The 17,232-nt window shown below is 41.1% G+C and overlaps 1 protein-coding gene across 1 annotated transcript in view; it reads right to left on the reverse strand.

Moving 5' to 3' along the window:
- The window catches only part of PECR (peroxisomal trans-2-enoyl-CoA reductase), a gene marked incomplete at its 3' end in the record, with an annotated part of 29,279 nt that overhangs the window by 10,214 nt on the left and 1,833 nt on the right, over positions 1-17,232 (reverse strand). Inside the window, exons 2-4 of the mRNA XM_082841600.1 lie at positions 11,414-11,547; positions 9,148-9,317; positions 1,633-1,729 (exon numbers count right to left, since the gene is read on the reverse strand). Of these exons, the coding sequence (XP_082697726.1) occupies positions 1,633-1,729; positions 9,148-9,317; positions 11,414-11,547 (401 nt within the window). The remainder of the gene's footprint in view (positions 1-1,632; positions 1,730-9,147; positions 9,318-11,413; positions 11,548-17,232) is intronic.

Below are 17,232 nucleotides of genomic sequence, written 5' to 3' on the forward strand. Positions count from 1 at the left end.
ATTATATACAGCAGAGGTTATTAGAAGGGGAGGAAACAGGAGGGATGAGAGTAAGATGTAGAAACTTGGCAGTATTAATTACTCCAAACAATACTGGGGTAATATACTGGTTTCCAATTAAACAATTTGTAACCTTTTATTTAAAGAGGATGGAATCGGGACTTCCCTAGTGGCGCAGTGGTTAAGAATCCGCCTGCCAATGCAGGGGAAACGGGTTTGATCCCTAGTCCGGGAAGATTCCACATGCCGCAGAGCAACTAAGCCCGTGCGCCACAACTACTGAGCCTGCGCTCTAGAGCCCGCAAGCCACAACCAATGAAGCCCGCGCACCTAGAGCCGGTGTTCTGCAACCAGAGAAGCCACCACAATGAGAAGTCCGCGCACTGCAATGAAGAGTAACCACTGCTCGCCACCACTAGAGAAAGCCAGCACGCAGCAACGAAGACACAACAAAGCCAAAAATAAATAAATAAATAAATAAATTTTAAAAATAAATAAATAAAGAGGATGGAATCCTCTTAAGGTTTAGACATTAAACCTAAAAACATCTGTGGAGGACAAACCTGACTTTAGTATTGTGCTTATAACACCAACACATCATTAAAGGTTATCAAGAAATACACATTTGGAGGCCAGTATTCTCCGAAGTATCAACATTCGGAATGGAACTATATCTAATTTACCCTATAAATATTTGAGAGTAAGGTAGATAAGGTAATGTCAGCCCCAAAGCATTGAAGGGATGTGAAGTTTCTGGCTAGGAACCTGCATTTGTTAGAGATGAGATTTCTCTAACATCTACAAGTCAGTTCATGCTTAGTTCCCACTGAGGAGCATAGATAACAATATCTATGGATACTATATAGATAGATCATAGGTAATATCCCCCAGATATTACAGAGTTTCAGATTGAGGGATGATGACTATCTTAGCAATGACCAGGAATCATCACAGAGAAATGAATTTGAGCTGAGTTTTGCAGGATGTGTGAGATGTTTCATTTATTATCTCTCTTGGAGTACATGGCCAATATGTAATCCCCAAGGAAGCTTAAGCTATGTCTTACTTCACATAATATGACAGTGTTTAAAGCTGAACAAATTGTTATTTTTTTCCCTATCATTTACATTATATTTCAGAGAAATTTCCCCTTGACTTATAGTTGATCTTCAACTGGAAATTCCTTCCTAGAACTTTGACTTTAAGTTTCTCTCTCTCCTAATAAAGGATTAATGATATACAAAGAAATAACAAGATAATCTAGAAAAATTCATTCTTTAAGGCAGCGATTCTCAACCTTCACGGTGAACTTGAATTTCCTTCTCTGTGCAATTGAATCAGCTTAAAAAAATACCAACACCTGGATTCCATAGTTTGGAGTCAAGCTTATATACCACTATTTTTTTATTTCACAGATGATTCTAATACACAGCCAGGAGTGAGAATCATTGGCTTAACTTAACCATCTTGACAATCTGGTTGTAAATCAAAGAATACTTCTTTCTGGTTTTATCTATTTTTAAAAGCCAATCTTTTCTAGTATACATGCATATTAACAAATACCTCTATTAACAACAATGCAATCAGAAGAACACAATTTGTCAACAGCTTTCATATTGAACATTTACCTACAGGGGCAACACAATTGATCCTTATTCCACTGCTGGCCCATTCCACCGCTAAGGATTTGGTGAGGTTGTAAACACCTTCTCTGGCAGCTCCACTATGCCTTTAAAAGACAAAATACAAACATGACAATCAGCTTCTGTTGAGTATGTCTCCCTTAACTAAATTGATAGGTGTACCAATGACCTGTCAGAGTCCCACAACAATGTTCTTGTTATGAGTCCCTGCCTGAACCATAAGAAAGAACCAGGTCCTTCAATATTAAAGCAAAACCACAACTATCTGATAGTCAAACAAATCTCACGTAAGTCAAGGCCCACATAAGATCCCCCAAATCATCATGTGCATAAGAGGAATATTTTGAAGAACTTCTAATTATGGAAGAAAACAAACAAACTGGTAATTTTGAGGGTTACAAGTGTGGTTATTTTTTTAATCAATTTTAGATAATAAGGGATATGAAATTCATACTTCAGGCTAGCAATAGTATCAACAGAATTTCTAGACATAAAAAAATTTAAATTAATTTTAATATGTTTCCAGAGAAGAGGTTCAAATACTTAGGTCTGGGGCTTCCCTGGTGGCACAGTGGTTGAGAGTCCACCTGCCGTTGCAGGGGACACGGGTTCGTGCCCTGGTCCGGGAAGATCCCACATGCCGCGGAGCGGCTGGGCCCGTGAGCCATGGCCACTGAGCCTGAGCGTCCGGAGCCTGTGCTCTGCAACGGGAGAGGCCACAACAGTGAGAGGCCCATGTACCGCAAAAAAAAAAAAAAAAAAAAAACTTAGGTCTGTATCCATACGGTGCAAAAACGTATAGACATACTATGGCTTAGAATTTCTAATTAAAAGGTCCTCAGAACCAAGTACGTAAGATCTGGGGGTGTACCCACTCCTCACTAGAGAGTACCTCCATAGCCCCATTTTCCTGAAGAAAGTCCCCCTCAGTCCCCATGTTGGCTGCAAAAGCCCTGGCAGGACTCCAGGCAGAAACCAACTGCTCCATCTGCCAGAATTACCTGGGCAACCTCATCACCATCAAACGTGGCCACCACTTGTGCCACTCTGCATCCAACAGTCCCGGGTGGATTTATAGGACAGGTTTCCTTGCTTGCCACCAATGCTAGGAGGGGCCCTTCTGGAGTAATGCCCAGCTGGACAGGATGACACGACGGTGAACACACAGCTTCACATCACCAGGAGCAAGAGGCAGGGGCAGAACAGATGAGCATATGCAGGAAACATAGTCGAGTTTGGGCAATTTTCTGTGAGGAGAACCTAGAGGTGTTTGCCCCCTTGCACTCATCCCCTGACCACCAGGGCCACCATATGAGGTCCGGCCTCTCATCATAGGAAAAGGCTCAGCAGTGACCTAGAGCCCCTGAAGAAGAAAGTGGCAGGTGTTCAGAAACAGCCACCCAAGAAAGAAAACTACTAGGATTGGGGTGGGGGGGGATGGAGGGAGGGGGAGAGAGAGGGAGTTGGAAAATCAGAGACAGAAATTACTCTCTGAATTTAAGCACCTGGACCAGTTTGTTGAATATGAGCGAGAGGCCGTTGAACGGAGTGGGATGCCACCCGAATGTGCTGCTGCGATGGTATATTGATTATTTTCAGCTGTGGGCACTTGAAACACAGCAAATGCAGAGAGAGGCTTTCTCTGAACCCCCTTCATCGGCTAAAAGGAACGCAGTGCCATAAATCCCCTCCCTGGAGTCTCGTCAACCAGGGAAGGCTGACTGTTGTCACATGACGGGAGACTAGATGTCGACACCACATGCGGACAAACTTTGTCACCAACTCTCATACCTCCCATCCGTTCTTCAAAGGACCCATTCATCTTTCCTAAAAATCATATACTCCCCACCCCAAGAGGCCTATATCCCCTCTCCCCTTTCCCTATTAAGATAGTATTTAATCCTGAATTGGAAGCCACGACAGGCAGTTGCTCATTTTTCCCTGGGTACCTCCCATGTATACATGAGGTATACGTGTGAATAAACTTCCATTTGTTTTTCTCCTGTTCATCTGTCTTTTATTACAGGAGTCTCAGCTAAGAGCTCAGAAGGGCAGAGGGAAAATTATTTATCCTCCCCTACACAGTTCTCAAGGTTAGCCAAGAAGGACATTTAATACAAACTCAATGCAGACACAATAACATTTTCAGACTACATCTCCACACTCAAAGATCTACTAAAGAATTTGGCAGAGAAGAGTGTGATGTCAGAAGGGAAAGTGCTGCTGGATGTCGAGACCACCCATGACAGGTGTGAAAGCCTGAAGCGCCCAGCTCTCTGTTCGTTCCATAAGGAAGGAAGGAGACGGCCTTCCTCTGCAGTATTTGGCACTGCAGAGAATTACACAGAAACTGAAAGTTACTCTGGATCTTGAAACAGCACATCCTAATCTCTCTGTCTCTGAGGATTAAAAAAAAATTGGGGACATTTGTGAGGAAAAAGCAGAGAGTTTATCCAGAGAGATTTACGGCTTATCCAGTAGTCCTGGGTTCTGAAGGATTTGATTCCGGCTAGCATTACTGGGAGGTCCAGGTGGATGAGATGCCTGAATGGACCACGAGGTTTGTAAAAACTCCCCTTCCAGGAGAAAAAAGTGACCCCCATCAAAACAGAACAGATGGTGGACGATTCAGCGGCAGGATGGTGACTATGTCGCATGAGGCATTGTTCCAGCCACTTTTCTGAAGCAAAAGCCCAGAAGAGAAGGAAGGGCATTTATCTAGACTAGGAGTTCCATGAGATTTCATTTTGCCATCTGAATAACGTCTCACAGCCATTCTTTCACTGAGAAAATCTTCTGAAATACTAAGGTCTTATCTGTGTATCAGATATGATTTGAAATGTCTTACACTGTGTGAAGGAAGAGATTATGAGCGATAAACCACCCTAAAGGCTGTCACACTGCTTCATTTTCTTCCCGTAATTTATGAATAGGAGGCAGAATAATATCTAACTCTCAGTGAATCTAGCACTAACAATTTTTTTTCAATGCTTCTAGGACTTAAACATATAAATGAAATCATACATACATGCTCTTTTCTATCTGGCTTCTTTCACTCAGAATAATTATTTTCAGATTTATCCACATTGCTGCATGAATCAATAGTTCACTCCTTTTCATTTCTGAGTAGCACATTATACATATATACCATGATCTGTTTATTCATTCACTCACTGATAGGCATTTGGGCCATGAATTCTCTCTCCATGGGAGATATGAGTTGCTTTTTGGCCCATCTCTTGCCCTTGTAATTATTGACAATGACCCAAAAGATCAGCAGGTCAGTCTAAGCTCCTCTGCACAGATTGTAATGGAAATCGGACTATTCTTAGACGACACTGAAAATGTCAGAAAATGATCAGAACCCCAGAGAAACACGTGCAAAGACAGCAATACAATTCAAACACACACACAGAAGAGAGATCCAGGTAGCCTTTCAACAAATGAAAAGATGCTGCACTGGGATATCATTTCTTGCCCATCAGAGTTGTCCAGAAATTGACAAGACACATTTTTGGTGAGGCTGTGAGGAACAGGCATTCTCATTCATTGACGATGGAGTGCAAAATGCAAAGAAACTTGCAGGGACCTCCCCAGCAGTCCAGTGGTTAAGACTCCACACTCCCAGTGCAGGGGGCATGGGTTCCATCCCTGGTTGGGGAACTAAGATCCCGCATGCCACACAGCGCAGCCGAAAAACAAAGAAACTTGCAAATGCCTAACAGGATGCATTTACTCTTCACCCAGCAGTCCAACTTCCCGGATATACCCTAAATATATACCTCCACAAATATGAAACAAATATTTACAATGTTATTCATCACGGAATTATTTGTAATAGCGAAACATAGAAACACAAATTTCTATTAAATTTGAGACAATGTGTGCATTTGAAACAATGAATTTGAAAAGAAATCCTTGATTCCATAGTGGTATACTAAAAAAGTTAATAATAGTAATAACATATATAGGGAGAAGTGATGGTTGTGGTGTAACTAAAAGTCTCTTTATGGAAGAGTATCAGCTAAAAAACATAGAAGTGGGACTTTCGGGGAGGGGGGGACCTTCAAGATGGCGGAGAAGTAAGACGTAGAGATCACCTTCCTCCCCACAAATACATCAGAAATACATCTACATGTGGAACAACTCCTACAGAACACCTACTGAATGTTGGCAGAAGACCTCAGACTTCCCAAAAGGCAAGAAACTCCCCACGTACCTGGGTAGGGCAAAAGAAAAAAGAAAAAACAGACACAAAAGAATAGGGACGGGACCTGCACCAGTGGGAGGGAGCTGTGAAGGAGGAAAGGTTTCCACACACTAGGAGCCCCTTCGCGGGCGGAGACTGCGGGTGGCGGAGGGGGAAGGCTTCGGAGCCGCGGAGGAGAGCGCAGCCACAGGGGTGCGGCGGGAAAAGCGGAGAGATTCCCGCACAGAGGACCTGTGCCTACCAGCACTCACCAGCCCGAGAGGCTTGTCTGCTCGCGCACGGGGACGGGCGGGGGCTGGGAGCTGAGGCTAGGGCTTCAGAGGTCGGAGCGCAGGGAGAGGACTGGGGTTGGTGGCGTGAAGACAGCCTGAAGGGGCTAGTGCGCCACAGCTGGCCGGGAGGGAGTCTGGAAAAATCTGCACCTGCCAAGAGGCAAGAAGACAATTGTTTCGGGTGCGTGAGGAGAGGGGATTCAGAGCACCGCCTAAACGAGCTCCAGAGATGGGAGGGAGGAAGAGAGGGGGGAAAGACACAGAGAGAGAATGCAAATGCAGCAAAATGTTAGCACTTGGTGAATCTGAATGAAAGGTATACAGACACAGCTCGGAGATTTCGGCAGGTTCAGTTCCAGACTACCACAATAAAGCAATATTGCAATACAGTGAATTCAGAAAATTTTTTTGTTTCCCAGTGCATATAAAAATTATGTTTACACTAAACTATAGTCTATTAAATGTGCGATAGCATTATGTATAAAAAAATAATGTACAACCTTAATTTTTAAATATTTTATTGCTAAAAAGTGCTAACCATCATTTGAGCCTTTAGCAAGTCGTAATCTTTTTGCAATAGTAACATCAAAGATCACTGACCACAAATCATCATAACAAATATAATAAAAATTTGAAATATTGCGATAATTACCTAAAATGACACAGAGACACAAAGTAAGCGAATGCTGTTAGAAAAACAGTGCTGGCAGACTTGCTCGATGTGCAATAAAGCAAAACATAATAAAACGAGGTATGCCTAATAGGAGTTCATTGTATTATTTCTTTAACTTTTTCACACATTCAAGAGGTTTCCAAAAATAAACTGGGAGAAAGAAATTCCTATATTAGTAAAATGAATAATTAAAGGCTATAGGAAAGTCTAAATTCACCAGTAATTTATATGTGGATGTTCCCACAAGTCTTTAACAATAGCATATTGTGTCAAAGAGTACAAGTTGAAAAACCTGGAACTTCAGGGCAGTCATGACTTAAATCATTTTAATTACATAAAAAATACATGTTCATTTTAGAAAAACTAGAAAAAGCAAATATGCAAAAAGATGAAAATAATATGTAATTTTACCTCCCAGAGATAATGTCAGTATTTTGGTATAAACTCCTTCAGAATTATGTCTATTCATATACAGCCATATATAAGTATATACTGTTTTTTGCAGAAATGTGATCATGCTGGATAGAATGTTTTATAACCTGCTTTTCACTCGATGTCTGGGAATATCTTTTCATATTGAGAAGTATATTTTTATACCTATATTTTTAGTGGCTGCATAGTACTCTATCCTGTAGATGTATAAAACTTCACTCAACTAATATTTTACTCTAGGATATTTAAATGGTTTTCAGTTTTTCACTGTTATTATTATGGTACAGAAAAATGTATGTTTCATATCCCTTGTTTTCAAAACCAAAAGCTAAGTCCCATTGTTTAAAGTAAAAACAAAACAAAACAAAAACTCGAGGCCCTGTATTCTTTAATTCAATTCTGGCTAATAAAAATCATAACTGAATCTAGACTCTGCAGATTTCTAATTAATGGCTGTTGGCAAGGAACCTCAGGTTGGTAAGAGACTGTTGACTTGAGTGCTGGAAGGTGTTGAAGTGCTGAGCTATGAAGGGTGGGTTAGAGACTACAAGCTACCTCCTAATACTCATTCTCCTCTTCTTACATAGAAATTGAATTTGTACTTAGGCACATAGCTACTCACCTAAAGATTCTATTTCCCAGTATCCCTTATAGGTAGGTATGATCGTTTAACTGAGTTCTAGCTGATGATGAATGTCAGTGAATGTAATGGTGCCACTTCCAGATGGTGCTGTTAAAAAGAAAGAGTGAGTATTACATTTTTCCTCATTCCTACTGTCTGGAATGCAGTTACAATGACAGGAACTGGAGCAGCCATTTGGACCATGGGATGGAAACCATATGTCAAAGAGAGTAAAGCAAGAAGTAGGATCCTTATTCCCTAATGATTATGGAACTACCATACTATCCCTGGACTATATACCTTGAGTTTTTATGTGAGGGAGAAGTCAACTATCTTATTCAAGCTCCTCTTTTTTATGGATCTCTGCACTTCAGCAGCTCATCCTGTATCACAATTAATACAGAACTGTATACTACCAGTTGAATAAAGATGAGGCTGGAAGTGTCTGCAAGACCTTTGATTTAGAGATACTAAGAATATAAAGCCATGGGGCTTCCCTGGTGGCGCAGTGGTTGAGAGTCCACCTGCCGATGCAGGGGACACGGGTTCGTGCCCCGGTCCGGGAAGATCCCACATGCCGCGGAGCGGCTGGGCCCGTGAGCCATGGCCATTGAGCCTGCGCGTCCAGAGCCTGTGCTCCGCAGTGGGAGAGGCCACAATAGTGAGAGGCCCGCGTACTACAAAAAAAAAAAAAAAGAATATAAAGCCTAACCCATGTTAGGGTGAAGACCCTGTGGTTCAGAATTATACTCGTTCTACATTTCAGCATAAAAATGTCTTGGATAGTTTGTAAGGGAACTCTTCAGTTACCCAACTTCAGGGTTGAGTATTACCACCTATGAAACACAAGCTTTAATCTAAAGACTATGCATGTGTGCTAATTATTAGTCATAAAAAATGTGGACTCGTATTCTCCCTGAAGATTTCACTGAATTAATTAATAGGTCCTTGTAATAGATTTAACAGATTCATTTCTTAAAACCAAAATAAGTGTGGAGTCTTCCTTTATGTTATGAAGCACTTTGTAGCAATATCTTTGTACAAATTCTGAATAATTTTTACATGATAACTTCCTAGAAATAAAAGTGACAGATCAAACAATATTTGTATTTTATAAATGTTGCCGAATTACTGTCCAGAAATGCAGCAATTTGCATTGCTATGTTGTATGTAAGTTAAATCAGGGCAGTAAGTGTTTATGACATGGAGCTTCTGAGCCCATAACAATTTCTCTTTCAGGATTCTCTATGATCTTTACATAAAGACACTTGGACTTCTTGGATGATTGATCACACTTGCCTGCTTTGCACATGTAGAAGGTGCCCGTCAGGTTGGTTTCAATCACAGCATTCCACCCCTTTGAACTGATGTGTTCAGAAGGAGAGAAGAACTGGCCTCCTCCATTATTTACCAAGAAACTGACCTGACCATAAAAGTCTAAGGTGGCTTTGACCAAATTATTCGCCTAAAGAAAAACATTAAAAGTGAACTGGTGGGCTTCCCTGGTGGCGCAGTGGTTGAGAGTCCGCCTGCCGATGCAGGGGACATGGGTTCGTGCCCTGGTCCGGGAAGATACCACATGCCGCGGAGCGGCTGGTCCCGTGAGCCATGGCCGCTGAGCCTGCGCGTCCGGAGCCTGTGCTCTGCAACGGGAGAGGCCACAACAATGAGAGGCCCGCGTACCACAAAAATAAATAAATAAATAAATTGAACTGGTTACAGACAGAGAAAGACAAATACTGTATGATAGCACTTATATGTGGAATCTAAAAACTACAATGAATTAGTGAATATAACAAAAAATAAGCAGATTCACAGACATAGAGCCCAAACTAGTGGTTACCAATGTGGAGAGGGAAGCAGAGAGGGGCAGTGAAGGGTAGGAGATTAAGAAGTACAAACTATTAGGTATAAAATAAGCTACAATAATATATTATACAACATGGGGAATATGGCAAATATTTTATGATAACTATAAATGGAGTACAACTTTTAAAAATTGTGAATCACTATATTATACACCTGTAACATATAAATTGTACATCAACTGCACTTCAATAAATAAATAAATAAAATGTTAAAAGTGAACTGGTTAATAACCTAACTTGCTACTTGGACTTTATTACCTGCTTTAGTAGAGTAGCAGAGCTTGCAGTGTCTCACAGTGAATAGTAACTCTGAGAACCACAGTAAACGGAGAGGTAGTCATAATGAATAAAACTGAAAATCATATATCAGTGAATAATTTACCAGAATCCAATACCCATAGATCATAAAGCTAAATTTGGAATTTTAATGACAAGATTTACCCAAGGACCTGGATCACCCCTCCATTGTTTTAATTTGTAAGCTACCAACACAGAAGAATGGATAGTGATGAAACAGACATTACAAAATGAGTTAAAGGGCAAAAGGCACAAAAGGTAGTCTCTAGATGAAACTGTCCTTGCTTAGCTTCCCTACATTTCTTCCCTTCCTCTCTTTCACCAGAGGCCACTCACTCAATATAGATCATTAGCTCAAGAATCTCTTTCACAGGCTCTGCTTCTAGTGAACCTCATCTAAGATAGCTACTATGGGAAAACTTAAAGCACAGTCAGGTTTAGGGACAACTACTATAAATTAAAATGAATGAATAAGTAAGATAGATTTGCAGTCCTCAAAAAACTACAACTAGAGTTGCCATATGATCCAGAAATCCCACTCCTGCACTGCTGGCCATATACCCAGACAAAACTATAATTTGAAAAGATACATGCACCCCAATGTTCATAGCAACAGTATTACAATAGCAAGACACTGAAACAACCTGAATGTCCATCAACAGATGAATGGATAAAGACGTGATACACACACACACACACACACACACAATGGAATAATACTCAGTCATTAAAAAGAATGAAATAGGGGCTTCCCTGGTGGCGCAGTGGTTGAGAGTCCGCCTGCTGATGCAGGGGACACAGGTTCATGCCCCAGTCCGGGAAGATCCCACATGCCGCGGAGCAGCTGGGCCCGTGAGCCATGGCCGCTGAGCCTGCGCGTACGGAGCCTGTGCTCTGCAATGGGAGAGGCCACAACAGTGAGAGGCCCGCATACCGCAAAAAAAAAAAAAAAAAGAATGAAATAATGCCATTTGCAGCAACATGGATGGATCTAGAGATTATCATACTAAGTGAACTAAGAAAGAGAGACAAATACCATATGACATCACATATATGTGGAATCTAAAATAAAACACAAATCAATATATCTATGAAACAAAAACAGACTCACAGATATAGAGAACAGATTTGTAGTTGCCAAGGGGGAGGGAAGGATTGGGAGTTTGGGATTAGCAGATGCAAGCTATTACATATAGAATGGATAAACAACAAGGTCCTACTGTATAGCACAGGGAACTATATTCAATATCCTGTGATAAACCATAATGGAAAAGAAAATGAAAAAGAATATATATCTGTATAACTGTCACTTTGCTGACAGCAGAAATTAAACACAACGTCGTAAATCAACTATACTACAATAAAATTAAAAAAAACAAAGATAGATTTGCTTTACCTCCTTGTCATTACAGATGTTGCATTTTATGGGAGTGACTTGAGCCTGGCTGGTAGGAGGCACACAGGCCTTCAGTTCATCTGCGGCAGATTTTAATCTATCAGACTCATGGGATGCAATGACCACATTAAACCCTGAGGAGACAACAACCAAAGAACAACTAAATATGTTTTTACTGGTTGTCCAAGTTCTGAAAGTAACAGTGTTTAGAAAATGTTTCATATGTTCTTGTAAAAACAGATGAATTAGGACTTCTGCATATGGTCAAGATGGAGTAATAGGAACTGAACTTACCCTCCAGCCCAAAACAACTAAAAAACTGAACAAAATATACGCAATAATGATTTCCAGGCACTGGATATCAAGTAGCACAGGCTAGTGATCCCAGAGAGTGAACACAAACAATGTGAGCCCTATTATTATTCCAGATTGCTGCCTAGAGAGAGTCTTCAGGAGGAACCCATTCAGAGCCCAGCAGTCTCCTGGGTAGAAGAGATGAAGTTGGGAGTCCAGGGAGGCCAAGACAGCTAGATTACACAGGGCACAGAGAGAAAGGAGGTACACAGCGGGAGAACTCCAGAGATCCGTAGAGTTCCCTCAGATCTTCAGCTGAGCACTGATCAGTACATACGAGTAAGGAAACAATCTGAGGCTGGGGAAAGATTGTTCCCAAGCTCTAAAAATTTTCAAACTGTTTCCAAGTAACTTAATTGCATCACAGAACAAAGTTCAGCAATATTTATAAGAATACAAAAAAAACTAGCCTGCAACAAGGTAAAATTCAAATGTCTGGCATCCAACAAAAAGCCACAAGGCATACAAAGGAGCAGGGAAATACAACCCAGAATGAGGAGAAAAGCAAATTAATAAAAACAGGCCCAGGAATGGCACTGATGACATAATTAAATAAACCAATGATAAAGAGGAAAATATTAAAAGCAGCCAGAGGAAAAGAACACAAAAAAGACAAGGAAGACAGAACACTTCTTTTCAGAAACAATGCAAGCCAGAAGATAGTGGAATATCTTGAAAGTACTGGGGATGTGGGTGGCGGTGGGAGTTTTGGAACCTAGAACTCTTACCCAGTGAAAATAGCTTTCAAAAGTAATGGCAGGGCTTCCCTGGTGGCTCAGTGGTTGAGAGTCTGCCTGCCAATGCAGGGAACGCGGGTTCGTGCCCCGGTCCGGGAAGATCCCACATGCTGCGGAGCGGCTGGGCCTGTGAGCCACGGCCATTGAGCCTGCGCATCCGGAGCCTGTGCTCCGCAACGGGAGAGGCCACAACAGTGAGAGGCCCGCGTACAGCAAAAAAAAAAAAAAAAAAAAGTAATGGCAAATTAAAGACTTATTCACACATATGATATCCAGAAGAATTCATTAAAGTAGACTTGCACTACAAAAAGATTAAAGGAAGGTCTTCAAACAGAAGGACAATGATACCAGATGAAAATCTAAATCTACAAAAGAAGAAAGAGAACTGCAAATGGTAATTATGTGAGTAAATAAAGTAAATATGAAGTCTTTTCTTATTTCTATTCAATCTCTCTAAAAGGTAGTGATTGTTTAAAGTAAAAATGATATCAGTGTATTGTAGGCTTTATAACATATGTAGAAATAAAATGTATGAGCATTTAATTGTTACACAATGTCCAGGAAGGGTGAAGTAGAAGTATCCGCAGTCCTTGTTTTGCTCGGCTCTAATACACGCTAATTTCAGTTACCTTAGTTTAAATAACACCAGACCCCCAACAACACTGTTCAGATTCCAGTTACCATGGCAGATTAACTGTGAGTAATTGCATAAAATATAAACTGTACCACCAGTACAAATCCACAGACCAGCATGCGAATAACAGATGCACGTCACTGTCAGTGACTAATTGTTTCACTTCTTTCACTGTCTGTAAGTGATTGGCCACTGTGCATCTGTTCTTCAATTCGTGTACAGACGGCAAAGAATGCAGTTGTGTTGCCTCCTTGTCTCCCAATGATAAACCCATGTGACATTTTACAAAAACCAATGACTGAAGGAGACTGGCCAACAAAGATGAAAGTGCAACAAAGAAATAAAAATTGGTCACACTGAAAGTGAAATTAGAATTGTGCGTAAATGGAGTTATAAAAGGAAGAGCTACCCATGGGAATGCTGACACTCCACCAGTGCTTTCCTTAAGTAAAAATATTAAGCTATGAGACACTGGACTATTCATTTATCTTACTAAGTAATCCTGAACCTTATTGCTCATTGTTGCCTCACATGTTAGTTTATCCTAAAGAGAATGCTTCCTTCTTTTCATGTACAAATATAAAAGGCAGAAATACGTGCCAAGACAGCCTTGAAACAGAGAGAGGGAAGAGCCTCACCACCTCTGGGAAGCCCAGATGCATATGGCAGATTTAAAGCGAACTATATTGATAATCACAACTATGTTGACGACCCTCCTTCCTCTCCCTCATTGAGCCCAGATTGGCAGCTCCTTCTACATGCTCCTATATCCCTGACCTCACTCTAATACAGCATTTAAACCAGTACTGTATGATAATTAAGTCTCCCCCCACTCACTATCATCTCCTGGAGGACTGGGACCCTGCCATTGTAATTATTACACTCACAAACAGTCCACATTCAATATTCATGTATGGAATAAATGACACTTAGAAAGGTAAAGAGTAAAATGGCTCTCTGTTTGACCACAACCTTTCTAGTTGTACGTGATGAGGTAGCTTCTGCATATTAAAATAAGGCACTTTAAAAAACTATTTTTCAAGATTAGGTTATAATTTAGTGAGTTACAAATGCAGACAACTTTTGGAAATTCTGATAGGCAATCTGAGAGCTTTATAAAGCAAATATTAAAAAGATTCACCATGAATTCCTTGCAAGACAAGACTAACTTTAAAACAGAATTCAACTTATCAAAATTGATGTATAGGACTTACCTGGTGGTGCAGTGGTTAAGACTCCGCCTGCCAATGCAGGGGACACAGGTTCAAGCCCTGGTCTGGGAAGATTCCACATGCCATGGAGCAACTAAGCCCATGTGCCACAACTACTGAGCCTGAGCTCTAGAGCCCGTGAGGCACAACTACTGAACTGGCATGCCACAACTACTGAGGCCCGTGTGCCTAGAGCCTGTGCTCCGCACAAGAGAAGCCACCGCAATGAGGAGCCCATGCACCTCAACAAAGAGTAGCCCCCTCGCCACAACTAGAGAAGTGCGCAGCAACGAAGACCAAACGCAGCCAAAAATAAATAAATAAATTTATTTTTTAAAATTGATGTATAATTTTCAACAAAGCATATATTATACTGTTAGGAGAACTGTTATTCCTTTCTTCTTCTGTTTCCAGGAGGAAGCTTCTACTCCCAGGTGGGGAAAGAATTGAAATATACATTTCTAGCCCAGGTCCAACCCTCAGCCAGGTTTCCCTGAATTAGGAGGAATAGCTAATCTCATTCATAGAACGGAAAGGAGAAACAAGTTCCCCTGGATTAGCCACTGCCTCTGCCCATCACCTTCTTTTCTCTGATCTTTCAGCCTTAAAGATGGGCATTAACTGCTCTAGTTCCCAGAGCAGAGCACAGGCTGACAAGGCATGGAAATCTGACATCTACAACTCTTCCTGAATCCACATTAAGAAGTTAAGCCTCATTAAAAACAAAAAATCCTCAAGAATACTAAGGTGATTAATGCCTGACTTTGTCCAAGGCCTCAAATAGGAGATATAATGAAAATATAAATAGGATTATTCACAGGAATTATCGAATTAGAAGCTTACTAAATTATCACTAATTACTATCTGAACCCTGAAGGCTTCAGGAAAGTTATCTAATATTAGCAGAGCTATACTGGGACACAACTTTAAAAGGCTATTTATTTTAACTGCTATATAAACTTGAACCAGGGGGCAAAAGTATTACAAGGCGGAATGCTGCAGTGCTGGGTAGAACTAGAAACCTAAATTTCCATTAAAGGAATGGTTAAATAAGTTGTTACATATCCATACGACAGAATACTATATAACTTTGAGAAGAATGAAGTACTACTATATGCACTAGCATGGAAAGAAAAAATTACGGAACAGTAAGAATACTACAGTCACAGTTTTGTAAATAACAAAATACACACAAGTGTATATGTGTGCATGTGGGTGACTCATAGAAAATCACCAGGAAAGGGATTTAGGAGATGGGCAGAATGGGAAAGCTCATTTTTTTCTTTTATATACTTCCATACTACCTGAATTTATTGCAATGCTCTTATTTTATAATAAACTAGAAAATTATTAGACGATATCCTTCTCCTCACCCTTACGCTAAATGATTTAGATGGACTTTTTTTGTTGTTTATATGAGTTGCTAGAGAAATTCAGAAAGCTTGATAAACTTACTTAGAACAAGGTACAGAATTAACTAGCAAATAATGAGTTATTTCCACATCAGAGGCATTTGTAGCCAAATATATTGCTTTTCTGCTTGGGCTGATACTGATTCCTTTCAATTTTCAACTCAGAGTGCTACATGTAAGCACCTTCTAGGTCCCTGGTGTTGATAAGAGCCTAGTCACCAGAGCAAGAAAGAGTGCTGTCTTGCCTCACAATTTCCACTTGCAATTCCTACTTTCATTTCACCCACTGTCAACAGAAAGAGAATGACTAACTTGAGGACAGAGACAAGGATTTAGCTTGAATTCAATGTGAATGGTCTTAGGTTCAATATTCTTTGATGGAATCAGGACTCCTCTGGTCTAAGAGCATCTGTCAAATAGAGGAAGAGGGTTTCAATTCTGTTCCCTACATCCTGCCCTTGTGAGCTAGGGCTTTCAGCATCCTCTCAGAAAAGGGACAGTCAAAATCATTTGGATGTGAAAGACAACACAATAATCACTTTTAAAAGCATGCCTCGGGGGTTTCCCTGGTGGCGCAGTGGTTGAGAGTCCGCCTGCCGATGCAGGGGACACAGGTTCGTGCCCCGGTCCGGAAAGATCCAACATGCCGCGGAGCGGCTGGGCCCATGAGCCATGGCCGCTGAGTCTGCGCATCCGGAGCCTGTGGTCCGCAACGGGAGAGGCCGCAACAGTGAGAGGCCCACGTACCGCAAAAACAAAAACAAACAAAAACAAAAAAAAAAGCATGCCTCGGACTTCCCTGGTGGCGCAGTGGTTAAGAATCCGCCTGCCAAGGCAGGGGACACGGGTTCGAGCCCTGGTCTGGGAAGATCCCACATGCCGCAGAGCAACTAAGCCTGTGTATCACAGCTTCGGAGCCTGCACTCTAGAGCCCGCGAGCCACAACTATTGAGCCCGCGCGCCACAACTACTTAAGCCCACATGCCTAGAGCCCATGCTCCGCAACAAGAGAAGCCACCGCAGTGAGAAGACCACGCACTGCAGCGCGCAAAGAGTAGCCCCCGCTCGCCACCACTAGAGAAAGCCTGCGCGCATTAACGAAGACCCAACGCGGCCAAAAATAAATAAATAAAATAAATAAATTTATTTTTTAAAAGCATGCCTCAAAATCCAACTTGTAATTCACACCAAAAATTTGGAGCCTTCTCACTGGAAACTGAATTGGCTAACATTTTATTTTATTTGCCCAATTTAGGTTTCTATAACAATTTTCAGGAAACAGCCATTAATCCTGGAATAAAAAAATAAAGCCGAGCAAGTCAGAGTAAAAATTATTTGTATACTCTTTCACTGAAGGAAATGCATTTCCAATACATTACTTTTTTTTAAAGTACATTGGAAGGTTGAACCAGGATCTGACCAATCTGCTGTGAAGCCTGGTATCGGACCTTCACAGAAAATGATAACCGAT

This window comes from Leucopleurus acutus (assembly GCF_964270905.1).
Source record: "Leucopleurus acutus genome assembly, chromosome: 6".
NCBI classification, from domain to species: Eukaryota; Metazoa; Chordata; class Mammalia; order Artiodactyla; family Delphinidae; genus Leucopleurus; species Leucopleurus acutus.